This window comes from Drosophila tropicalis, unplaced genomic scaffold (assembly GCF_018151085.1).
Source record: "Drosophila tropicalis isolate 14030-0801.00 unplaced genomic scaffold, ASM1815108v1 contig_158, whole genome shotgun sequence".
NCBI classification, from domain to species: Eukaryota; Metazoa; Arthropoda; class Insecta; order Diptera; family Drosophilidae; genus Drosophila; species Drosophila tropicalis.
Window position 1 is genome coordinate 13,860,530 of NW_027172602.1, and position 25,953 is coordinate 13,886,482.

A 25,953-nucleotide genomic window follows, 5' to 3' on the forward strand; every position below is an offset into this window, starting at 1 on the left:
CGGGTTTACGAACATCATTTATCATTAGTACCCGAAAATGTATTGTTAGTATTTTTCTTTAATTATTGTTGCTTGAATAATCAATTCCTTTTCTTGCCAGCACTACTCTTGCACATATCTCTTTATGACATAAAGCCACCAGATCGCTTTAATGAAAGAGATTAAAAATAGAACAGGGTAAACGTTGAACGAATATTGTTCCGAGTGGCTTTCAGAATAGAATACCTAATTCAATTTTCATATGCTATCATTATACCATACACCCATAGGGTGAAATGGTATATTAAAGTCGCCAAAATGTATGTAACAGGCAGAAGGAAGCTTCTCCGACCCTATAAAGTATATATATTCTTGATCAGGATCAACAGCCGAGTCGATCTAGCCATGTCCGTCTGTCCGTCCGTCCGTCCGTCCGTCCGTCCGTCCGTCCGTCCGTCCGTCCGTCCGTATGAACACGCAGATCTCGGAGACTATAAGAGCTAGAGCCACCAAATTTGGTATGTATACTCGTGTAGTATGCACATGTTCAGAGTAATTTGGAATTTCGGCCACGCCCCCTTACGCCCCCAGGAATCACATAAAACTGTTTTTCTTAAAAAGTATGACAGCTAGAGACATCAAATTTAGTTTGTATACCCGATTAGTTAGTGCGCAGAAATTAACTGTTCAAACTTTTTGCCACGCCCCCTTACGCCCCCAGGAATCACACAAAACTGTTTTTCTCAAAAAGTATAATAGCTAGAGACATTAAATTTGGTTTATATGCTCGGTTAGTTAGCGCGCAGAAACTAATTGTTTAAACTTTTTGCCACGCCCCCTTCCGCCCCCGGAATTTACATAAAAGTGATTTCCTTCAAAACTATGATAGCTACCGATATCAAATTTAGTATGTAGACTAGTTTAATAGACGCGCAGATATTGGCTATTTAAACATTTTGCCACGCCCACTTCCGCCCCCGCAAATTAAACAAAACTGATTTTATCAAAAACTAACAAAGCTAAAGTCACCAAATTTAGTATGTATACTGGCATAGTATGCGCGGAGAATTTAGATATTTTCACATTTTGCCACGCCCACTTCCGCCTCCATAATTTAGAAAAAAACGATTTCCTCCTTTAGTTTTTTGACTATCGCATTTAAATTTGGCAGACTAATTTATCTTATCTATTTCTACCAAACTACCAAATTTTATTGAAATCGGACTAGAAACATGTAAAATATGCGTATGAACGTATTTTACTACGCGGTCCACAAGGCCAGAATTGGACGTTGGCTAGTAGCGGCGCTAGAGTGCTCGTGTGTTTGTAGAGTGAGCGAGATAGCACATAGTATAAGACATGTAAAAACAATTTAATAGACATACATTTGGTCTTCGAAATAAGAAATATTTGTTTCACCAGGTGTATGGTATACCCAAGTCGACGAGTCGACTTACTTGCTTCATTTTAATTGGCAAACACGGAGAGAGCGAGACCTAAGCTCATTACAATTATCCAATCAACAGAGAAAAAGTGCAACGGAAACGCACACACGCACACACAGAGATACCCTCCCCCCAGCAGCAACCAGTATCTCCTCTACGCCGGCCCCCTTCTGTATGTTGTGTCTGTTTGTGGTGGCAAAAGAAAAAAGTTACTTGGCTCGCTGATTTATTTACTGAAAACAAAGGAAAAGTAGGGAAAAGTGGGCACAGAGTAATAATAATGTGTAATAATGAAGAAACACACACAGCGGAGCAGCAGAGAGCTAGCATAGCCAAAGGACATCAGTATACACACTCACAAACACACACATACTTATATATGTATATATATATACACACAGTCAGCCATACGCCCATAAAACGGAAACGGAAGTGAAGCTCCAACAAGCAGCAATGGCCATAAGGCAAAAGCAGCAAAAGATGCTCAAACAACAACAGGAACAAAAATATGGGCAACACAGCCCAAGAGGAGAATAAGGCGAATAAGCAGAAAGAACTAGAAAGGCCCACGAGAAAGTTCTCAGGTAATTATGGCCTAAAAGCGCAACATTTTTTTTCTTCCCGTCTTTTATATATGTATTTGAGTACTTTGTCGTTTGTTTATTGACACACGCACAACTTTCAGTTCAGTTGGCCCTGTTATACTTAATGTAATTAGACTAAATTGCTTTTTAAGTGCGCTACCAGCGGCAGCGGCAAAACGTATACGAAAACAAGAAAACAAGAAGCGTAAAAAATATATGTACATATCCAGAAGAAGTCATAAGATGATGGAGCAAGGAGACAATAAATGACATACGTCAGATTTAGCAGACAGCATGACAAAGCGATAAAATGAGACTAAAGATAATCCACCTATCTTTATATTGCTTTCATTTCCCCTTTTCAAATGAAAGGATACCAGGGACAGACTTTCAATCGCATTTATATGGAAATGAATGTTTAACCAATTCTTTTTTCAAGTTCCTTCATGCACTTACATCTCTTATTCATTCCATTTGCACTTCTCTTCTCATAACTATAATATAGACATTTTTATGCCAATAATCACAAATAAACTTCTTTTTATAGATTGCCAGCTCTACACCTGTGCGCTTTACTATTACACTTTGAAGAAAACTGTAGAAAACACAAGAAAAGTGTTAATTGCTTCAAAATTAAAGTGAAAATTGTTTATTATGCTGCCGTTTAACCCTCTTCAGTAAAAACTTTGTAATTAATATTATAGCAAACGAACGAACGAACGAACGAACGGACAATGGCAACAATGTTGCGACCTTTGTTGGTCTTGTTATGTTTATTATAAACAACAACAACAATTAGCCAGCTTAAAACTGAAACAAAAACTTTAAACGGAAGAGAAATGTGGGGAGAGAAGGTTTTGAAACTAAAAACAGGCAATTAACAAATAAGTTGACAAGAGTTTCAAGTCATTTAAGTAATTTGAAAGTTGTTTCATCGTTTTGTTCGTACATATTTATCATTTCATTTGAAATTTTTTCTATTACCTACTTTCCGATGCGTCAGAAATGCGGTGAAAAAAAGAATCAAAACATAGGACGAAAATAAAGAGGAGAAATGCAACAGTTTGTGTCCTGAAGCTGACAGACGGACACATATACAGATACAGCGAGGGGGGCGAAAAGAGAGAGAGAGTGGAAGACAGGCAGCTAGACTGAAAGGCAGACAGACAGACAGTGAAGCGCAGCATAGAAAAAACTAACCACAAACAACGACAACAACTGCAAATGGATAGCATACAAGCAAAAAAACCCAAAAGGAAAAAATATGGTTGAATTGTACACCTTTTTTTCTGTTCAGTTTTCAGTTATTCTTTCCATTTCATACTCTCTCTGTAAGGAAGGTATACCTATCTTTATGCTTATTCGCGAAGAGTTTAGAACTCAAGTTTTAAGCTTTTGGAAACATGTAAATTTATTTTAATACTTTTTGAGTTCTTAAGAAACGATTATCCCATTGAATTTGATTCAAAGTAACTTTCAGGATCGATTAATATTCAATCGCTTAATTCAACTTGTTGTTTCAGCCATTTGCTCTAATATTTCGGTTATCCAATTGATGAAGAATTTCTTCAACTATTTTCTAAAATTTGACATAGGTTAAAAGTAGAGTGTATACAAAAAAATTTTTGTTTCATCATCAATTTGAATTTTATTTTGCGTGTTTTCTCTTGTATTGTTGTTGTTTTTTTTTTCTGTGTTTTGTTCATTCGTGTTGCTTTATTTTGCTTGGGTTTTGTTGGAAAAGCGTTGAGGCATTGAATACAATGAATTGCGCCTGTCCATTGTCCACTGGACAATGGCATGAATGTTGCTTGGTAAAAGGATAAAGCGTAAATGAGTTTTCGACCCCAGGCCCAGTTGTAGCCCCAATGCCAACCCACTTTCAAAACCAACCAACTAACCTAACAGCAACAACAACACAACTATTAAAAGCCAATGGACAACAGCTGACTCAACTCAACTGGCGATGGACGACGACAGACGACTGGACGACAATGACTGCAAATGCAGCTCTCAGATATTAATACCGAGCCATATTACTAAGCCAAATGATACACATACATACATACATATGTATGTATATAAATATACACACGCGATATACTTTGAATACATACATACATACGTTTATATGTATGTATATGGAGCATGGGGTGTTGCTTTGTCCAAGAGTCCGGCTCGCCCTTTGCAACCACAAAAACGGCGACAATGTTGGGCCAACCAACCAACCCCTCGAGGTTTCCATAACAGAGCATGAACCCGGCAACACACCTTTTTTCATGTGTGTGTGTGTATGCGCGTTTGGGTATTGGGTGTGTGTCGCTAGCTGACAAACGGAAATATACAACGGATATATTGATTGTCAAATGGCGTATGCAAAGGGTCATCAGAAATGAGCGAGTTGGGCTTTCTAGCCGGCTCGTTGGTCTAACCTGGCAATTGTTACCGTCAAATTTTTTTACATTAAAGTCCACACACACACATGTCCTGTACATGTTAAAGGCGTTTTCTGAAATCTTCTTGTAGTAGATTTAAATTCAGTTTGAGTTCAGTTCTATATGACTGTCCAGCTTTTTATAATATTTTTCCAACAGTTTTTTCCAATAGTTGGATTGAATTATGGAAGATGGTTGCGTTGGGTTCATTTATCATAAGCTTTAATATCTATTTCTTTCAATCAAAACTCTGAGATTGAAAGCTTTATTCAACTCATTACTTGAATTCGTTAAAATTCGTAACTAGTCCTAGATAAAACTTTTGCTACTCAAGTAAGCATGCACCACTGATAGTTCTTCTCTCTATTTTTCTCTCTATCTATCCATCTGTCTGTATCTGTGTCTGAGTCGGATAATTGAGTTTAACTGGGCATTTTGTAGGCACATTTGCTCAAAAATTGTTACGTTAACAAGTCCCTCCAAATGGAGAGAAAAAGAGAGAGAGAAACATCCACACAACGAACTCCGATTCCAATTCCACTTGCGAAAAGCTAATCCCTACTAATACCCACAGTAACTCATTTCATCTTCTCCCCACTTTGGGCCTCTGTTTTTGTTTTCTCTTTTCCTCTGAACTCAAACACTTTTTTTTAGTTAAAAAAAAATAATTCTTTTTTGCTCTTTTTGGATTTATATTTTTTGGGTTTTTTTTTTTTGCATCAAATTTGTAGGACACAAAGCCCTTAAAAATAAATTATGCACTATGCAATAGTAGTAGGTATGCGCACTCATATTTGATTTTACAACGAAATTAGTTTTTTTTTTATGGCAGTGCTTTGGTTAGTCCTTCAGTTAGTTGGTTTAACCAATGCGTTGGTAGATGTAATATGGATGGTCGGTCGGGATGGCGGACTGGTTGGCTGGCTGGTTGGTTGGTTTTGTTTTTTGCCTTAGTTCTGGTTCTTGTTTGGTTGCCTGTGGCTTATTATTAAATTTACAATGTTATCCCAAAAGTGTTGTCGAGTATCCCTTTCATATTATTTTTTTTCTTTCCTCCTACTCTGGAGTTGTTCTCATTGTTGTTGTGGCTGTGGTACATGTGTGGGTATCCACGCAAGTGGGTGGTTGGGTAGGCGTTGAGGGAAGGACCATGCGGACCCTTGCCTTGTCATATTTCGCATATTAATGTTGTTCATTAAAGTTGTATAAATTATAAATGATATGACATGGCTATATTATGATATCCCATAGCCATATGAGACCTGCACATCTCTAGAGACACCCGTTGTAGTTGTAGTTGTTGTTGTTGTTGTTGTTGTTGTATGTGTATGCGCTTGTGTGTGTCCTTTTTATGTCCTTGCTATGAATTTATTATAGAGAGTTTTGTGTTGCATACTTTTGCTAGTTTATAGATTTCTTTCTTATTTCATATTTATACAGTGAACAAATATTCTATGTTATTTAGCATTCATATAAATACAGAGTTTCGTTTTACCTCTGCCCCTGAAAAATCGAGATTTTTGATTGATTTAATTTCATCTCATGTTGTTTTTTCCTTTCTGGATTTATATTTCTATTTGTATTCATTCAAATACATACATCCATATATATGAAGCTATAATGCTGTATATAAAATATAAAAAAAATAACGGAAAAGGTACAATTTTCCGTTTTTTAATGGGGCAGTGAAACGATGCTGTCGACTGCCGGCTGTCGGCTGTGTCATCATTAAATCCTGGCAACGCAATTCTGGCTAAACGCAAATGGCCATGCACAAGTCCCGCGTGTCCTTGCCGCCTCTTATAGAGTTTTGGTTTTAAGTCCTGCTTTCTCTCTCAATTATTCTGTCTTACTCTATTTGGTATTTGTTTCTTTCCTTCCTTCTCTTTCACTCTTTTTCTTCACCATCTCCCTCCCCTGTCACTTCCTTAGTCTTAGTGTGTTTTTGCGTATCTTCTTTGGCTCAATTGGCAAGATTTTCGCGTTTTATTTGGGCTCAATCGCGTTTTCTGTTCGCATTTATGTTTGCATTTTATTTGCCAAAAAAAAAGCGAACGTAAACCAAGTCGCCATGTGTGTATACAGTTGTAAGTGTGTCTGCGTGTGTATAACAAATTGTGGCTTTTTGCTGGTTTCCAACTGTATTTTAGAGCCACATCAAATGTATGAATTAGACGACAATCAATTGGAATTGGTTGGGATTTTCTCGTTGCCGACTTTTGGCATTTGGCTTCATGATGGACTGCAGCCACACTAATTTAAGGATAAATTCTTTCATTTTTATTGACCTCATTTATCACATTGAAGTGCAACGGACTACTAAATGGATTAAACCATTTTGACATTAATAGAATTAAAGCCCAAAATTAAAGTTCATCAATCAATACGTTAGTTTTTAGTTCTTAGCGTATATAAAGATTTTGACAGAGATTTCCAATGATTTCAAGAAAATTAGAAACAAAATAAACGTAGTCGTGTGTAGAAATTAATATGTCCAAGTTTTGTGTTTAAATGATGGCACGAGATGGAATATTCTTTCATGTAGATTAGTTTCAATCGCTTTTTGTTCGCTTTTTGTAAGGCAAGAAGAAAAATTCGCGTCGAATTCAAATTGTTCAGACAACCCTCCTCTGTTTTTGTGGTCTACTTTTTGTTTATGGCGCCAAATGACATCTAATGTGTCTCAAAAAAAAAGAAAGAGTCTGCAAAGATTGAGGGGATGAATGAATGAATTGCTGCCTCACTGGGCGTTTGGCCTAAAAACAGATTGAAGATTCTACTGTGCAGGGGTCTAGTTTCCCTTAGTTTGTGGGTTGACAACGTCTACAACGAGCAGAGCAGAGCAACCCTTCTTCCAAAAGCATTTGAGAATCTCTCTCAAGCAATCTCAGACATGCGGGGATTAGTTAACAACCCACACAGAAAAATCATAGCATGGAGAAACAGAGGACAGCGAAATGGAAGCTATTGACCTGACCTTGCTGTAGTTCTATTTTCTGGTGCCTTGTCAACGCCTTCGTGTTTGGGATATGCACATAAATTGAACGAAACGCACAAAACCCACAATATATTTTCATACTTGCCAACATTTTGGTATAAATAAATGAAAACCCAAGCAAAGAAACTGAAAAAATTCAAAGAAAATCCTATACAAGGGGAAAAAATTGAAACGGGGTTTATTTTTTCTTTCCTTTGCTTCTCACATATCGTCCAAATTGAGACCCAATCCCAAAAACCAAGTGCCAGTCATAAAAGCATTTGCCACCCTGCTCTTGTTGTGCCTCCCAATTGAATTTTATCGATTTTTCTTTATCACGTCACAAGGCTCCACGGGTCTTTCCGACACAGTTGCTGAAAGCAAATCAAAGCTGACGGTCCTGGTCACAGGCCCCTAATCATGGTCATCTTTTAAGACTGGATCAGGACGATCAGCGATCAAAGATCAGGGGGCTAGAAACCTCATGGTCAGGTCAGGCAAATAATATTACTGTCCATAGGAGTGCCGTTAATATTTTATGTTGAACAAAATAAGTAAATAGATAAATTCGCGCAAAGTAAAAGATCCTTCGGAGAAGAAATGGTTTATTGTGTTGTATTAAGTAGATGAGCAAAATACAAATAAACAGACAGACAGAACAACACACGCACACACACACACACAGGGAGTCACATCAGTTTGGCTACGATGCATTACAAAATGTCGCCATAAATGTGTCACGCCTCTCCCCCCACCGAGAACTGCCTCCACTCCCCACGCAATCAAACAGCCGTTGAAATGGCTACCGGTTACACAAAATGTCGTCCGCCGCAACCGCCGCCACCCATTTCTCGGCCCCCTCCCTCATCTAGAGCAGATTCAGCTCCATCTTCCCCCATCCTTATTCCCATCTGGTAGTCATCGTAGTCGCCGTCGTTGTTGCCATGAAATGGGCGCATGCGAGAATCCCGTACCATTTTGAATCCCTTCAGCATCGACCTTAAATAACATTGCGTTGTTCTTTATTGGTCGTTAAATCTCTTGCGGTTGTCGTGTCTTCGTTTCGTGTTTTCTGCATGTTCTCCAGGCTGGATAGGCGACGAGGACGATGATGATGATGGGAATATGATTATGAAGACGGTGACCATGCCGACAAACAAAACGAATAAGGCCTCAAGAGCAGCTCCTTCGAAGTTAATATACAAGATCTTTAATTTCCTCTTTCTAATTGTTTCTATATACAAATTGTTGACACAATACATACGTTTCGTTCTTTTCTTCAAAATTATAATGAATAGAATAAATTGTTTGTTGAAAGAAGAGTTAAAATCAATAAAAATGTTCAACAAAACTTAAGATCCAATATAAGATAAACCAATTGATTATAACCGAATTCGGATCATCTTGAAATTTTGATTAAATTCTTTGTCTGTTGCAAAGAGTTGACCGATATATATGTACATATATGTTTCTATATATAGACGTAGTGGGTTAGTGTTTTTAGCGAAAAGGTTGACAATTGTGGCACTAGAAATTTGGCCCATTCCTCTGTACGATTCCTTCGCCATTCCCACGCACACATTTCAACGATTCCACCATTTCAGCGTTTTCACTCCCGAAAGCAGCATTTAGAAAGCAAAAGCAAAGCAAAAGGAGCGACAGCCTGACGCCGTTTTCTGCCTTTGCCGCGTCGACGTTTTGTTGTTGTTTAATTTTCCATTTAGGGTTGGCAAATACACACACACACACACAGAGAGAGAGCAAGGCGAGGGCGAAAGAGAGAAAGAAGTTAGCACATCCCTGTGTTTTGTTTTTGTATTTATGTAATTCTTCTTGTTGTTGCTTACCACTCGCACCACTCCACTCCACCATCTCCACCACCACCACAATCAGTACCACCTCAACCCAAAAAAAGAAGAAGCAAGTTTCGGGACGTTTCATTTCGTTTCGTTTCGTTTCGCTTTTGCGTTTAGCGACGGCAACGGCTACGGCTTTTCCTGATTTTCCTCAGCCTATTTTGACACGTTCTCCCACCCATTCCTTCCTCCCCCACTCCAACAGAAGCTTTCCTCTTGTTGTTGTCTAGGCTTTATTTTTTCTAGCTTCTTTTTTTCTTGTCATTCTTTATCATTTCACTTTCTCTCTTTCTAAAGCGAGTCGCTCGCGCTCGCTCTCTCTCTCTCTCTCTCTCTCTCTCACTTGGTGTGTGTTTGTGTGTGTGTCTGTGCTTTGCGCCCCATTCTTATGTGACTTTGGCATTTAGTTTGCTGCTGTTATGTGGCCGCCATCTAAATACCAACCTTCTTCTCTGGCCCCACCGCCCCCCTCCGCTTTACCCGGCACCCCATCTCATTCGGTCTTTGTCTCATTCCCTACTATTCCTGACATTGCCTGCCGTTGTTTGTCCTTCGTCAGGATGCCAACAATATAAGAAGAGGCCTATCTTCATTGTTTCCTCTCTGACACTTGGAACAGCTGACAGGCGTCGACATTGATGTCAGGTAGTGGTGGTGGTGCTACTTAAGTGGAATGGGTGGGTGCGGGGGGTGGGTTGAATGTCCATCGTTGCGTGGCTACACGGCCGTTAATTAAATTAAGTAAAAGTAGCAAAGTATGTTCGTACATTATTTAGTTGAAGAAGAATTCCCTCTCCCTTCTTCTCTCTAGTACTGTTCATCCATTTTTTTGCCTCTCTCTTTCTCTCTTACGGCAAGTCTGTTAGTGCTCAATGACTTTATCAGCGAAAGCAAGCAAAAGAGAGTGAAGAAAGAAAGGGGGAAGAGGGTAATAGAAGAGCCGGCCTCAGTGTATACATGTGTATGCGTATATGAAGTGAGTTAGGAAACTGTTTTCTTCATTCCCATGCCATCCCCAAATTCACTTTTTTATCTAAATGTTTATCTTCAAAATAAAGTCATTATAATTATGGATAAACATAGAACAAACAAAAACACGTCCACAGTCTGCTTGCAGATCCTTACAGGGATGTAATTAGAAAGTTAAGTGAGTGATTTTTCAAGCATTATCCAACACTTGCACAGACAAGCTCAATTTAGTTTCCCAACACTTGCTCACTGACTTTGTTTCGACTTGAAAAAGATTTTAAACGCTTGAATCTTTACCAACATTTTTGTAGTTTTGCAACACTGATTATCATTTGAAGTGCCTTATGTTGTTCAAGTTTATTCTTTCGTGTCCATTAAACAGCGATTTCAGTCATGTTTCTTGTTTCCGATTTCTATTTGTTTTGCATTCATTTTCATTAATAACTTTCTTCCATTACTTACACTTTAATTAATCAGTTTTTGGAGCCTAATAACCAACAACATGGATATATCATTTTTGCTTGTACTCCTTATCAGAGACATTTATAGATGGATGGATTTATCGATGTATGGGTAAAACGAATGACTGGTGAGTTGGCTCATTGCATTGTTAACTATTCCGCCCCTGTGCCGTCTCTCATAGCCTTTTGGTGGGGAGAGGTTCCCAATTTTTGTGGCTAGGCAAACAAACATAAACGCAAGTTATAGTAAACTGAAGTGGGGTGCCCGCCCTATTTCTTGTGTACATGTATGTGTGTGTGTGCGTGTGTGTGTGTGTGTGTGTGTGTGTGTGTGGGCGGGCAAGGAAAGGTTTCTCCTTCATTTTGCACTGAGTTTTAAAATCGTTATTTTTATTGTTCTTGTTGTTGTCTTCTTTGGCAAAGAAAAAAGCGATTTGCATTAAACGTTTATTTTTAGTAGCGAACTGAAGGAGACGAAGGCAAATCGATTAAAAGGCTTTGCCTGCCTGCCTGCCAGCCAGTTCAGCACGTGACACAGCACTATGAGAAGAGCGAGAGCGAGAGAGAGATGGAGAGCGAGACTGAGATAGATTAAAAGAAGGAAGCAGGAAGTTTTGGGAGTTGGAAGGAGGAGCAGAGCTTAAGGGTGCGCCACATGGCAAAATGGACATAATTGAGCTGTATAACAAGCCCAATGACCGATTAAGCCAACATGGAGAGTGACCCCCAAAAGGCTCAACAACAACAGCGTGCAAGGAGCAAGGGGTATTCAGGAAAAAAAGAAAGACACAAACGATGGGAGAGCCAGAAACAGAGTTACTACCGGTCGAAACGATAATTAAAGTTGAAAGGTCGCCGGGTAACTAGCAAATGATCACAGAATTTATAAAGCCAGACAAAAGCAGGAAATCAAACCAGATTAAAAAGACATTCAAGAAATTCTAATTCGCAGTAAGATGACAAAGGAGACGCAGCAAAAAATCAAAAAAGGAAACCGCAAACTAATTTCAATGCGAAGGCAAATGAACACATATTGACAGTAGACACACCAGATACTAAATCTTTCAACTCTTAGATGAGACACAGAACAGAAAACAGGCCAAAACAAACTAAAGTTATCTGAACATTAATCGGGGGTCTATGAAACAAAAATTTATTGTACATATATTGTATAAAGTATGTTCGTTTGCCTTATTTTTTACCATGCCGAATTTTATTAAATATGCAAAATATTGATTATACCATTATCTCTCCTGAAACCATTAATGCTAAATCCAAGTAAACCCAATGTCATAATACGCAATAATCATTAATCAATCGACAGCCATAACTTTTTGTATATTGCTTTCATTTCCCTCTCCTCTTTGTCGTCCTCTTTCTCCACTTTAGCCAAAAAAAAAATAAAAGAAATCAATAAAAAATTTATGAAAATGCCTAAAACAGGATATCCATATATGTACGAGAAATACACTGGGCGAAATGTGAGCAGGCAAGTATACAAACTGTTTTAAAAAACCAAATTGGAAGTGAATGGCCATGGGCCGGGTTCTGTAGGCATGTTCCTCAAGAGACTCGGGTGGCCCACAACCAGGAATTCTTGCTTACTAGATGGTGCGTTTCTTGTCGCCAAACTTTAAAGATTTGAATTCGGGAAAGAGTAATTGGGCCCTATCATGATGGGAAGCAATGCGTTACCATTGACACGAAGCATGTGACACGTGAGTGACGAAGAGAAGGAACAATTGTTGCCAAAGAGAGAGTACATTTTCAGTTTGGTCCAATTTGATGAGATAGAAGGATAAATCAACCTGAATTCCGATATTTGTTTGGACAAACAGTTTACTACTTGCCTAAACCATATGCTTTTCGGTATGGTTTCATTGCACATTTAAGTTTTTTTTATTACCTTTTTTACCAACTTAACCATTTGGGAACGTTGTCGCATAGAAACACGTCAACACATTTTTTCACGCTTATCAAAGATCGTGGCATACGAAAAAAATGAAAAAAAAAAAAAATGAGAAATAAGAAATAAAAAGCACTTTAAGGTGGTAGGCGACGCATACCTACAATTTCTCTTTCTAATATTATGTAGGTAGGTAAATAGGTGAGTAGGTAGGTATGTATACACATATGTACATGCATATATGTATCACCTGTCGGTATCTACCATATATCTGCCGGTGTGTTGCCTTATCTTATCAAAGCCAAACAGGGAGAGACAGAGAAAAAGAGAGAATGCGATGGTAACAACTAGGGGTAACGGCAACGTCGACAACAACGATGATGATGATGATGATGATGTTGATAATGACGACAGTTGACGAACTTCAATTCAATTTCTTTTCAATTTCTTATGCTTCCACCCTCCCAAGGACCCAACCAAACCCGGCCAGCCTGCTTGCCTTCTTCTTCTACTTTTACTTCTTCTTCATCATTCTTGTTCCTTATTCTCCAGCGTTCTTTTAGCCACCCGCTTCATTTTTGTAATGATGAGCGACGGTGTCATGTTTTCATTAAGCTCCATAAAAAAAAAAATCAAATAAAAATGTGTATAAAAATGTATGTAGAAAATTTAAATAAGAAAATATGTTGTAATAATCATAATAATGTTTTCTAATAATGCAATATGTGTAGATGGATGTATGTGTGTGTATAGGTGGGTGTCCGTGACTGTGTGTGTGCCACCCCATTGTCTTGAAGGTTGTCTTTTGATCTAATCACAGCCCAGACACAGGGCCAGATTTTTTGGCATACTCTCACTCTCCCTCTCCCTCTCTTTCTCTCGCTTTTTCTCTGAGTTTGCCTATCTCTATCTTTTTTTTTTTTTTTTTTTGTGTTGTCACCACCTTCTCACATTACTCTTTATCCCCCGCATATGGGTGATGTTGGAAGAGGCCTACACCCAAGTTGTGGCTTTGCTTGAAATGTTAATTTTGTGCTAATGAGTTAAGAGGGATGCTATTGGATAAGAGATTGGACGGGGGTTTGGCTGGTGGAGCAAACGTCACTTTGTCAGTTGTCTAATAAAATTCCATCAATGTGTGTGCATGTGTATAGGTTAAGTTGCCTCTTGAGTTGGCCAAAAGAAGTTGGATTGGATTTTCAATTTAATCAGCTCAACTGATATTTCTATGCCTCCTGTGCCTCTCTCTCTCTCTCTCTCACTCTTCTCTATCTTTATCATCCACTCGCTTGGCTGATGATAATATAACACATAAGAAGACAAAAAACCTATACAAAATTTAGAAAAACAACAAGATTTATGTAGCTACTTTACAATTTGTTTACACTTTACTTAAAATGTTTAAAGTGCTGGCAAACATAAACCATTTCCACCTGACTGACAGAGAACAATCGTTGCCTTTTGTCCCAGAGTTTCCAACAACTCAACCTTAAGACAAATCAATCAATAAATCAACTTGAAAATTGATTTTTACAACGATTTCTCTCCACTTTGTGTCAGAAAAAGGGAACGTTTTGTTCCATAGAATCAAACCCCTTCGACTCACGTCATTGGAGAAGTTATCCATATTATAAGGTATTTGAATGTCGATGTGACCTTAACACATATTGTGGCAAGTCTAATGAATATTTAATACAAATTTCAGCCACTCGAGGAGGAACGAAGAAGATATGGCGAGACGACGAAGAAACAATGAAACAACACTGGCAGAGGGCGCAAAAAAGGGTCAAATGCAATCAGGCATGTAATTGCTGCCAACTTAAATGTAATTGTAATGATAATTGTAATTGTAAAGTCATTGATTGGACCATAGTAAGTAGTTATATGTATGTGTAGGAAGGTAGGAAGGTACTTACCAAATGTAATACAGTATTGACCACCTCACGATTGGTCACCTGGCCCACCTCGATTAGGCCGATGAGGACGGCGAATTTCAAGTTATCGGCGGTTGTCATTCTGACAATCTCATCCGGCCGTTTGATCTCACTAAACGGCGGACGCATGATGTCCGCCATTTTGTTTACGTTGAAGTTTTTGTGAAGTTTTTATTTTTCCGTTTTCGATTTGAGAAAAGTTTATTTGTTTTTTGGTTTTTAGTTTTTTGTTTGTGTCGTATTTTATTATAGTTATTGACGTTTTAATTGATAGATTGATTGATTAATTTACTTATATATATATAAATATATGTAGGTAATATATATATTACATATATATATATATTTAGTTGGGGTGTATTAGAAAAATGTAGTTTTTGTTTTGCTTTGATTGGCTTTTCGGTTTTTGTTTTTTTGCAATAAGCTTTTGTTGTTGTTGGTATATTTTTTAAATATTTTTGTTGTTGTTATTCAAGTTACATACGAATTAATGGATGGAATGCACAATAAAATACACACACACACGCACACACATATGGACACAAAATATAGGTACATATACATATAGATATATATATATAGGTATATGTATGTATGTATGGACAGATATATTTATATATGATATATATTAAAATATCTATATATATATATACTATGTAACATAATGAACAATTAAATATTGCCAGGCAACATTTAGAGGGAGTTTTTTTTTTTTTAATTTTGTATTATTAATATAATTAGTATTATTATTATATTTTTTTTGGATGGTGATTCTTGGAGAGTGGAGGGCGTTGGCGGGACGGGGCGTGGCGTTTTGATAGATAGGTAGGTGAGCCGTCGAATGCCCAGGAAGGGTTTCTTTTGGGGGGGTTGAGGGGACTTGACAAAAAAAAAAAACGTTCAGTTGATGATCTCTGTAGCTTTTTTGTTTGGCTGGATTTTGATTTTTTACACTTTGGATTTTAAATATTTTTCATTTTGCTTTTCTTTTCTTTTTGTTTGCACTTTTTTGGTATTTCTTCGCCCTCCTTTATTTCCTTCCTTTCCTTCTTTTTTGTGTATTTTTTTATATGTGTTATGTGAAGCTTCAATTTGTAATTTGTTGCTGGGTTTTCTTTGCGTTGTTGTTATTATTGTTGGTTTACTTGTTGTTGCTGTTGTTGCTGTGGAGCCGTGTTGCTGCCGTCGACGATGTTGCTGCCGCTGTAGTAGTTGATGTTGTTGCGGCTAGCATATTGAGTTAATTTTTTGTTTTTTGTTGGCTTACACTTTTTTTTTTATATTTATTGTTGTTCAATTTTTTGATTTTTCTCGCCTTCATTGCACAATTTTAACATATCTGGATTTATTAAGGGCATTTTTGGTTTTGATTTTGATTTGGAGTTTGGTGTAGGTTGTTGTTGTTGTTGTTATGGTTGTCGTCATTGGTGATGAGTTGACATTTAGATTTGAATATTTAATATTTATATTGATATGTATGATTATATATAAAGAGAGAGAAAAAGATATATATATGTATATAATGAGTAAAATACATTGGAATTGGATACAAAAAATAAAATAAGTATTTATGTATGTATATACAACACGCACACACACACACATTTGTACAAACAAACATGTACTCGAACATACACTGACTGATGTAAAAAGTAATAAAAATTAAAAAAAAAAAAGTTATTTATCATACACTTGAATAAGAACACTATTATACCATTTCTTGATTGTTCTATATAGTTTGTTATCTGAACTCTTTAATAAGAACAGAGGATTGATGACGTTCCTTCAAACATTTGTGTTAGCTAAACCTTATGATCTGTCAACTATCAGGATTTTCTTTCAGTAACAATTATAAATATGTGTTAAGAGACTAGTTCATCGGACATTTTGGGGAAAATCTACAGTTCTGAAACTAAAAATTCACTTATGGGACTGGAATTAGCCCTCATATCAAATCTTATGTGTAAATTTAGTTTTTAGGAGATATATATTTATAGAAATTATATGTATGTACATAAATACTGATAAGAACAACATTTGTGGTTACAATGTTTGTATTGACTCACAAAGAAAGTGACTCTCATTTAGGAGTGAAACTCGTTTCAGATAAGCATTTTTACCCCTTGCCTTCTGTAACTATCTTACGGTTTTCCATATCACAAATATAAATGTGGATTTTCCACTCCTATCTAAAGAAAGTATGTGTTACTGGTAGGGCACAAAAAATCCACTGTATCCTATGATAACTTTTAGGTTTTGCAAATTATTCAATTCTTTCAATTGATTCAGATGTGTGTAATTGCGTTTTGATGATTCAAAAACTGTTTGGTTACACTCTGCTTGAGTCACTTTCTTTCGCTTGCGGTTTCAATTTGTAATCACTTGATTGCACTTTATAGAGTATTCGTAATGGGGCTTGATGTGATTCGTGTGTTTGTTGTTTTTTTTGTTTTGTAGGGGGTCACAAGTTGTCATCTTATATAACATTGGAGATTGCGCCTCCGTTTATGGGAATCCTTATATAAATAAGGAATATTTTCTTACTCAATCAATTTTTCATTTCTAAGCAGTTTTTCGATGCTGCCACAGAAACACTACACAACAAAAAAGAAAAAAAAACAAAACAAATTTATAAAAAAAAAACTTTTAAAACAACAAGAGAAAAGTTGACAACAGCAAAAAACCAAAACAGGAGAAAAAATGCACACACATACACACACACAACAAAAACAACAAGACACTTCAAGCCAAAAAGAAAAACCCGGCGTGGCATAATATGTTTTTTTGTTTTTTTTGTAGACTGCGGCCGGTTTTAGACTTGGTTTTGTTTTCGATTTCGGCTTGTGTTTGCATTGAGAGGGAGAAGATAGTGGGTGAGAGGAAGAGAGCGAGCGAGGAAGAAAGAGCGTAGAATCGTAAAGAATGTAGAATTGTAAAGCGGAGAATTGAGAATCGAGAACCGTGGCAGGTGTATTGCATACAAATATTTGTTCTGTCGTTGTTGTTATTGTTGTTGTTATTTGTATTTTTTTTTATATTGTTGCTGTTGTTGTTGTTGTTGTTGGATATTGGTATTGTCGTTATTATTATTTACCAGTTAACACAACCTGGCGCGCACTTTGCTAATTGCACATCAAGTTCCAATTCGAATTTTGTCGACTGTCGCCGCTTGAAGAGCACGAACAACTAACAGTAAACCAAACCGAAAAAGCAGAAAAAAAAACATCAACCAGAAGAAGGAAAAACAACAAAAATTTTGCTTCTGCTACCGCTGCCGCTGGCACTGCTGCTGCTGTTGTTTCTCTTCGTCAGCTCTTCGTCTCAGCCGCCTTGCCACTGCAGCAGCTGCAGAGAGCGAATTTCATATCGTTTGCTTTGCTTTTAACGTTCTTTTTTCTTTACATTACCACTGCGAGAGAGAGAGCGAAAACGGTCACACAAGAGAGCAAGCAAGCGTGTGCTGAGAGAGAGAAAGAGAGTGAGGTAAAGAACGAGAGAGAGAGAATTAATACGAGTAAGTACGTTCATGCCCGGTAGAACAGGCGATTCTTATTGGCATTTTTATCCATGAAGTTTATCAGAACACAGAAACAGATCCAACAAAACAACCTATTCTGACGTAATCAAAAACTTGAGGACCAATAAATATCCTATTTATTATCTTTATGCGTCAGGTCTCATTCTCTTTAAAGAATACAGATAGTGCCGACTAACTAGTTTGGGTCCAAACACAAAGTTGGCTAAGACGAATTGTCGTAATCATGTGCAAAAGGTTGCATCAACTTTGCCACTGGGTTGCCCCTTAGTTGGAGTTCAAGACTCTCTTCTTCTGCTCTCATGCTCTCTTTGTTATTGGGTTTTATATACAAATATATATAAAAAAAAATATATATATTTTTATTTAGTATTTTTTTTTTTACTCTGTTTGGTTGGGAGAGACTTGGCGGTGGTTACTTTTGCATTCGCCTTTTAACCAATTTACAGTGGGACAAAATACTTTTTACTGTGTTGTTGGCTATTGCCGAGAAACTTGCAAGTAACCTACCAGTTGGAGAGGAAATTGGTAACGAACCCAACAACAAGAACATCAACTAATTATCAACTGCACACACGCACATTTCAGGTTTTTCCTTTGTTTTCCCACGTTTGGGCCAACGCTGTCAGCCCCCCACCGACCATTCTCCTGCAATTGCTCTCTCTCTCTCTCTCTCGCGTTCTCTCTCGCACTATTTGGCTTGTTCTCGGTCACCCTCGTCCCCCTCCTTGTGACGACTCACGATTTAGAGTGGAAAAATCAATGAATTGAGAGAGAACGCTCTCTTTCCCTTATTCTCTTGCCCGCCTCCCGCTTTACCAGCACCACCATTTGCAACTGGCCATGGTTGAAACCATGGGCGTAGGTCGACCATAGAGAGGGATTGAATTTCCAACTTCTCATTCTCTGCTTATCCCAAAACTACATATTAATAAGCTTTAATTAAATTATTCTGATTGTATCACACAGAATATTCTCTAGAGCGTTTTTTTTTTTTTTTGAGATCCTGTGGGAGCCCCCTGGGACTACGTCCATGGCGGAACGAACGAACACACGTTGTCGTTGTCGTCGACGACGGTTTGTTAACTTATTAGGTTCCACACTCACACACACACACATATACTAACAGACACGAAGGCACCCACTTACACAACGTGCTGTTGCTCTCTCTATCCCACTGGGCGCTCTCTTTCTCTCTCTGGAAACGTCAGAAGCGTTGCGGCTTTTTCTGCTTCTTCTTGCTTGCACCGCTTTGTTATATTTTGTCATTCTAATAAGAACACCAACACCAGCAAAAATGCTAATTGGCCAAATTAACTAAACAAAAATAATAACAACAACTAAGCAAACTCCTCACAAAAACCAAACCAAAAAAAGTAAATAAATAAAAATACTAATTAAATACTTTAAGGTGGTATTTTTTTTTTTATAAATGTTACTAGTTTTGTACGTTGCTTTTGTTGCCGCTTTTTGCTCTGCTCCCTTTTCAACAGTGTTAACGTTTTTCTTTTTCTTCTTTTGTTTTGGGATTCAACTTCTTATTAACAACTTCAATAAACAATTGAGGATTACATTTTTTGTAATGTTTTAAACTTGTTTGTTTTTTTTGGTTGCTTTTTAAAAAAAAATTATTATTTTTGTTAACACATTTACAGACAAGACACTTAAAAAAAAATGGCGAAAAAACGTTGTGCATAAATAAATAAACGTTCTGGCCAAAACACACAAAACACAGCGAGACACAACACACACACAGACCGTTTCGATATATTTTTTCCGTTAACGTTGTCAACACAATGACAGCACGTACACACATGCCCCAACATGCACAGACGGACGGGCCCATTCACTCACACCTACATGAAACGGCTCTCTCGAACTTACCCAGTTGGAATTGAGATCCTAAGCTCAGTCAGAAGTGGGGTACGTTACCAGCTAATGGCAAATTGATTATGTCATTACATATGTATATTCTCTATAGAATATAATTAATTTTGTTAATATTATGCGAGCTTAAGAAAAATTAATTACAATTTAAAAAATGACCAATTTGATCACATATTCTTCGATGTGCACAAAAAGTATGACGCTTTTTCCAACTGGGTAGTTTCGCTCTCTTTCGAATTGTCAAATCGGGACATTCGCTCTCGCTTCAAAAACAGCTGTTCAGGACAAGGGATATTTTCATGCTGAGCGCGCATGTATAACAGTTATTTAAAAGTTATTTTGTCCATAAATTATATTGCAGCTAAATTAATAATCTTAAAAAGACTAGATTTTACATGTACTTCAAAAATTACTTACGTACTTGTCTATAAGGTTTTTGGCAATTTGGTCTTAACTGGTAATATTGGTGAAATTTCGAAATCCAATAACGAAGTGTGATTTTACAATTACTTATTTGTTCATAAATTTCTGTTCGATTCCACTTGAATTAAAACAAAATAACACTAAAATTTAACTAAATTGATACACAAATTTTAATTAAAGGCATGTTTTCCGCCAAAATACTCTGCCCGATATGGGAATTGGTCGATAACGAGTCCAATCGATAAGAGCGTCATCGGCGCAAGCGAATTCATTTTAAGCGAATATTCGTTTTGTCGGAGCGAAAACATTCACGGCGAATATTCTGGCATTATCGGTATGAATTCGCCTCCTTTGTTCAAAGTTGGCTTCAATTGTCGGAGTTCGAGTCCGATGTTCGACTCCGATATTCGAGTTCGACTTCTTTGTTCGACGTGGTTCGAAGCGAATTATCGACAGTGGCGCCACTCGATATAATCGATATTTTGAGAACATACTATCGAAAGTGCCGAGGGCAAAAAGTTGCGGCGAATATTCATTTTTTCTACGGCTTGGGCGAACTCGGCGCGCCAGCGAATTGATTTCGCCATGTTGTTGTTTTTTTCCCCGTTTTTTTTTTGTTGTTTTTGTTTTGTTTTCCAAGTGAACGGACGTGTGTGCTAGTTACTTACTAATCATTTAATTTAATTTAATTTAAAACAAGAGGCAGCCTAAAAGGTGATTGTTAACAAAATACTCGAGAACAAAAGTTAAAGGTGAACAGAAACACACACGCACACACAAATGTATTGAAGTTTAAGTAGAACAAGTAAAAACGTACATTAGTTACAAAAAAAGAAAAACAGGATAAAACCGCCCACAGTTACAAAACAGCGGCAGGTAACAAAGAGTGAGAAAGCGAGCTTGTAATAGCGAATAAAAGAGAGACAGAGGAGGCGATAGCGTTATTGTTGTTGCTGTTGTGGCTCTTATCCTTTCCTCGTGATGTTATTTATTAATTAAAGTTATTTTGTTAAGTGCAATTAATTGATTTTTCGTGTCGTTTTTGCTTCTGTGTGTGAGAGTTCTTGCATTTTACTTTGGTGTCAATGCTGCTGCCGCTTGTCGCGGGGGTTGGAAAACTCACCCACCACCGTCACCACCCCCCACCTCTTTCCGCTGGGCCCATCAGTATTGATAACAAGCAACGCTTAAAGCGTGCGACAGAGAGAGATAGACAAAGACAGAGTTAAAGTGTGTACCAATTGTACAACGTTTTGTTTTAAGTTTTTGAAATTATGACAAAAAAAAGTGCTGATTAGCAAGTACCAGCACCAGCACCTTACTCCACCGATTCGCCACCCCCAATCCAACCCGCTATCTTCCACCCGCCAGCCCAGTAGTGTTTTTTTCTTTTCTTCTGTGCGGTTCTGTTCTCTTTTGTTGTTTGCTTTACGCGCATGTGGATTCATTTTATTGGTTGCTCTAGTATCGCATGATAATCTCCTCATATTTGTTGTCGTCGTCGCTTACACGTTGTTCGACTGTTGTTGTTATTGTTTTTGCGCTTTTCCCCCAGATCAATTGGGCAGGTGCGTTTACTTGCTAGAATTGTGCAAGAACCAACAGGAACAAAAACAAATAACAAAGAAGAAGGAACAATGCGCAGGCAATCATCTGGATGTAGATAACTACATTTGTATCTACGCGTATGTCAAATCGAGGCACAGAGGCGTAATATGCATTCATAGGTTTCGATGTAGGGAGCGCCAAAGCACTAACGGGATTTGAATCCTTTTCAAGCACAGGAGATGCTCAGTTCAGGTTAAACTTCAGTTTACAAGTGGAACGGCCAGCTGTGTTGTCACCGTGCATTCGGTTAATTAGGTGGCGTAACATTGTGCGCTAATTGTTAGAATTCCATTCTGTATAGAAGATCGAAAGTTCATTAACAATTTTGTCGAACAACAGCAGCAGCAACTGGAATAAGAAATTATTATTAAGCAAAACGAAATCATGTGCATAGTTGCATCGAATTGAATTTTTAAATTAGAGTCACCCGTTTGATCTAAAGAACTTTGCACCGCGATCTCAAGTTGCCGCTTTCGTTTCGGCTGGGTCTTTCTTATCAAATAGCTGTTGGCGTATTTTGTTTAGTTTGCTGCCTTATCAAAAGTTACTTACTACATTATGCCGTCTAATACCAATTTCATAATTAGTCAATAAATTTCTTTTGTTTTAATTTCGCTTCGTTTTGGTCGTTTTGTCTTCTTTCGATATCTGTTTTTACTTTATTTTGTATTATTTTTTATTCGGTTTGTTTTTTAGCTGCTTTTTGCCAAAACGCTTAAATGTCACAACACTCGAAAAAGGATACAGCAGCGGTAGCAACGCCGGCAACATCAACAAACTCAAGTAGTCATGCCACAACACGTCACCGAAATAAACACGAAGACCACCAGCAGCAGCAGCAACAAAGTCATCATCAACAGCAGCAGCAGCAGCAACACACCAACAAACACAACAACAACAGAAAACACCATCAGCAGCAGCATTCATCGACGTCAACAACGACACCCAATGGCAATTTAAGGGGCAATAATACAAATCATAATACCAATTCCATTAGCAACAGCAAATCGATCGGCAGCAACATGCAGATCCATAGCAGTAGCAACCATAAATCTCAGTTAAGCAAAAAGGAGAAAAACCAAAAAGACAAGGAACGTGAACGAGAACGTGCCGAACGTGGCCAACTGGTGCTTTGGCGTCGGCCATGGCAAACAACCAAATATTGTGTCCTCGAACTGATGGCGTTATTACGCACTTGGAGTAGCAGGTAATGACAGAATTAGTGTGAAGTTTTACGCTCTTCTTCCCTAACTCACCGAATCCTTTGTTTCAGATTACTGCAGCAGCGCCTTCTGCTGGCCGTTTTAATAGTATTAGGCATTGTATTTAGCATAATTTACAAATTCGACGGACCACATCAATTGGCTATTGAGTTTATTCGTCGAAACACTTGGTTCTTTATCTATTGGCTCGGCTTGGGTGTCCTCTCGTCGGTGGGACTTGGCACTGGCCTGCATACGTTCCTTTTATATTTGGGTCCACATATAGCCAGTGTTACATTGGCCGGCTATGAATGTAATTCACTGAATTTCCCCCAACCACCATATCCAGACGAGTAAGTTTTAGAGGTAGAGTGTACATTTTATACTAAATGTTTCGTTTCGTTGTATAGGATCGTTTGTCCCGATGAACCCTATGTCAAACGTATGCCAAATATCTGGTCCATTATGTCCAAAGTACGAATGGAGGCATTTCTTTGGGGCGCTGGTACAGCTCTTGGCGAATTGCCTCCATATTTCATGGCGAAAGCGGCTCGTCTCTCTGGCTATGATCCGGACGATGCCGAAGAGTTGGCTGAATTCGAGGCCCTAAATGCCAAGCGGAATCAAAAGAATCTTAGCCTAATGGACAAGGGCAAACTGTTCATGGAGCGTGTGGTTGAGCGTGTTGGTTTCTTTGGCATTTTGGCCTGTGCAAGCGTGAGTGATCCCATATGCGAAGAGTAAATGTAATCGAATGAAACTGTTTGATTTCCCTATTGATAGATTCCTAATCCGTTGTTCGACTTGGCTGGCATAACATGCGGACACTTTCTGGTGCCATTTTGGACATTCTTTGGTGCCACACTCATTGGCAAGGCCATCATTAAGATGCACATACAGAAGGTATTTGTGATTATTGCCTTCAATGAGACGCTTATCGAACGGGCTGTGGATCTATTGGCCACATTGCCAATATTCGGTAGCAAACTGCAGGAGCCCTTCAAGGCGTTCCTCAATAATCAGAAGCAACGATTGCATCGACAACGTGGTCGTGGCGGTGCTGGGGACAATGTTGCCGGCGGCAATGCCACCGGCGATTCGGGTAATCTGCTCTCAAAGATATTCGAGACATTTGTTATTGGCATGGTATGCTACTTTATTGTCTCTATAATCAACTCTCTGGCCCAAAGCTATCACAAGAGGCTCCACAAGAAGGTCCCATCACCATCATCATCACGGCCAAAATCAATATCCGCATCCTCCTCCTCTGCCTTCACCGCGAGCAGCAGTTTAAAAAAGGAGAAGGCCAAGCACAAGGCTTTACGCGATTAGGCTCTGAACAATATAACAACAACAACAACAACAGAAAACCTAAAAAAAAAAAAAAATAGAGATGCAACAATTCTTTTTGTTAATATTTTGCCCTTCTCTAACCCCCCAAACGCAAATCCATCTTTCACTTTCCTCACTTTGTTTGTATTCCCCATTTCTCCACCCTCCCGCCCATTTTTTTCCTTTAGTCAAATTATAATTAAAATGTAATAAGTCGTACACTACACATATATAAAATATTTTTTTTTGTTTGTTGGGACTAGCAGATGTATGAATATATATATATTTTGTTAATATAATAGCAATAGAAATTTACACCGGTTTTAATACCTTTGTAGAAGGTATTATACACATACTTACATACATATACATATAAAACGTAGGTATAACTTTGATTTGCCCTAAATTTGGCATACGAAAGCACTTTCCTCTTAAGTCTAGAAATGTCTTTATTGAGAAGTGAATTGAGACTGTCTACAACTAGCTCCCCTACTACACACCCGCATATTTGCACACAGACTTAGACAGACACTTCTTCATGTTAGTTAGCCAAATGTTCAGAGTTGAATGCTAAAATATAAGGCTGATTCTCGGTCCTCTTTCTATGTCCGTCTGATTAACAATAGATTGAAAACGCTTTGCGTAAACTTTGTAGTTGTAGGCCAAAGTTAGAGCCAAGTCATAAGCCCGAATCGGTTTAAAGGTCGCCTAGAGAGAGAGACTGAGAGATAGACTTTAAAAACGTTGTCAAAAAAAGAAACTGCAATTGCTGCAAAATGCAAAATCGCCAGCAAAGTGAGAAAAGGAACGATAGGAGGAGGTCTAGGGAGAAAGTGAGAAGGTATGCAATATGAATAAGAAAGAGATACCACTAGTCCCACATGAAATGAAATGAAAAGCAAAAGACAAATGTTTAGACAGCCATTACAAATAGTGAGAAACAAAAGGTAAAAATTAAACAAATTTAGTTGAATAAACAAGGAAACAATTATAGAAACAACAAGAACTAATTCAAATGCTGAATAAATGAAAATAAACGATAAATTTAATTCAAATGTGTAAATTTGTTCTTTAATTATTAAATATATTAAAATGAGAGAGAACTTAATCTATATTTATTTTCCATTATGTAAAGAACTTTATCCAACCCTCATCCCTCTTTGCTCTTTTGTTACAAAAGTATTGCACGTAAACGTCGAAACGTTGATAAAGTTAGAATTAGTTTAATAAACCACCTGTCTGTAGTGGCTATCTCCAATTAAATGAGACTATTTCAAGAAAACATCCCAACAAATTATTGAATTCATGTATTTGGCTTTCAAATTCACAACTGGCTAAACTCGTTTTCGAGGAACTCGAGTTCCTTATAAGGTTTTTGAAATAAGTTGTCAACTTTTTGCCCAATCAAAGTACGATTAGA

General features: G+C 37.8%; 2 protein-coding genes across 11 annotated transcripts in view; one reads left to right on the forward strand and one right to left on the reverse strand.

Annotated features, from left to right (window-relative positions):
- The window catches only part of rg (rugose), a 164,490-nt gene extending 144,601 nt beyond the window's left edge, over nt 1–19,889 (reverse strand). For 3 of the 8 annotated variants that reach the window (XM_068303538.1, XM_068303529.1, XM_068303525.1), the window contains exons 1-3: nt 17,641–17,781; nt 15,692–15,885; nt 14,529–14,970 (exon numbers count right to left, since the gene is read on the reverse strand). In XM_068303538.1, the coding sequence (XP_068159639.1) occupies nt 14,529–14,687 (159 nt within the window). In that variant the 5' untranslated portion in view covers nt 14,688–14,970; nt 15,692–15,885; nt 17,641–17,781. Of the gene's footprint in view, nt 1–14,528; nt 14,971–15,691; nt 15,886–17,640; nt 17,782–19,486; nt 19,504–19,653; nt 19,670–19,839 lie in introns of those variants that run through there. The other 5 variants (XM_068303541.1, XM_068303535.1, XM_068303526.1 and 2 more) reach the window with 4 other exon arrangements.
- Nucleotides 19,890–20,958: 1,069 nt separating this feature from the next.
- Nucleotides 20,959–25,596, forward strand: Tango5 (Transport and Golgi organization 5). 3 transcript variants are annotated; one of them, XM_068302947.1, is made up of 5 exons: nt 20,959–21,105; nt 22,696–23,206; nt 23,273–23,554; nt 23,612–23,918; nt 23,985–25,596. In XM_068302947.1, exons 2-5 carry the CDS (start codon nt 22,719–22,721, stop codon nt 24,531–24,533), a joined length of 1,626 nt encoding a protein of 541 aa, XP_068159048.1. In that variant the 5' UTR covers nt 20,959–21,105; nt 22,696–22,718; the 3' UTR covers nt 24,534–25,596. The 3 variants fall into 3 exon arrangements, with proteins under 3 accessions (XP_068159048.1, XP_068159047.1, XP_068159049.1); XM_068302946.1 differs by having other exon boundaries at nt 20,990–21,143; XM_068302948.1 differs by lacking the exon at nt 20,959–21,105 and adding an exon at nt 21,115–21,267.
- The last annotated feature ends 357 nt before the right edge of the window (nt 25,597–25,953 follow it).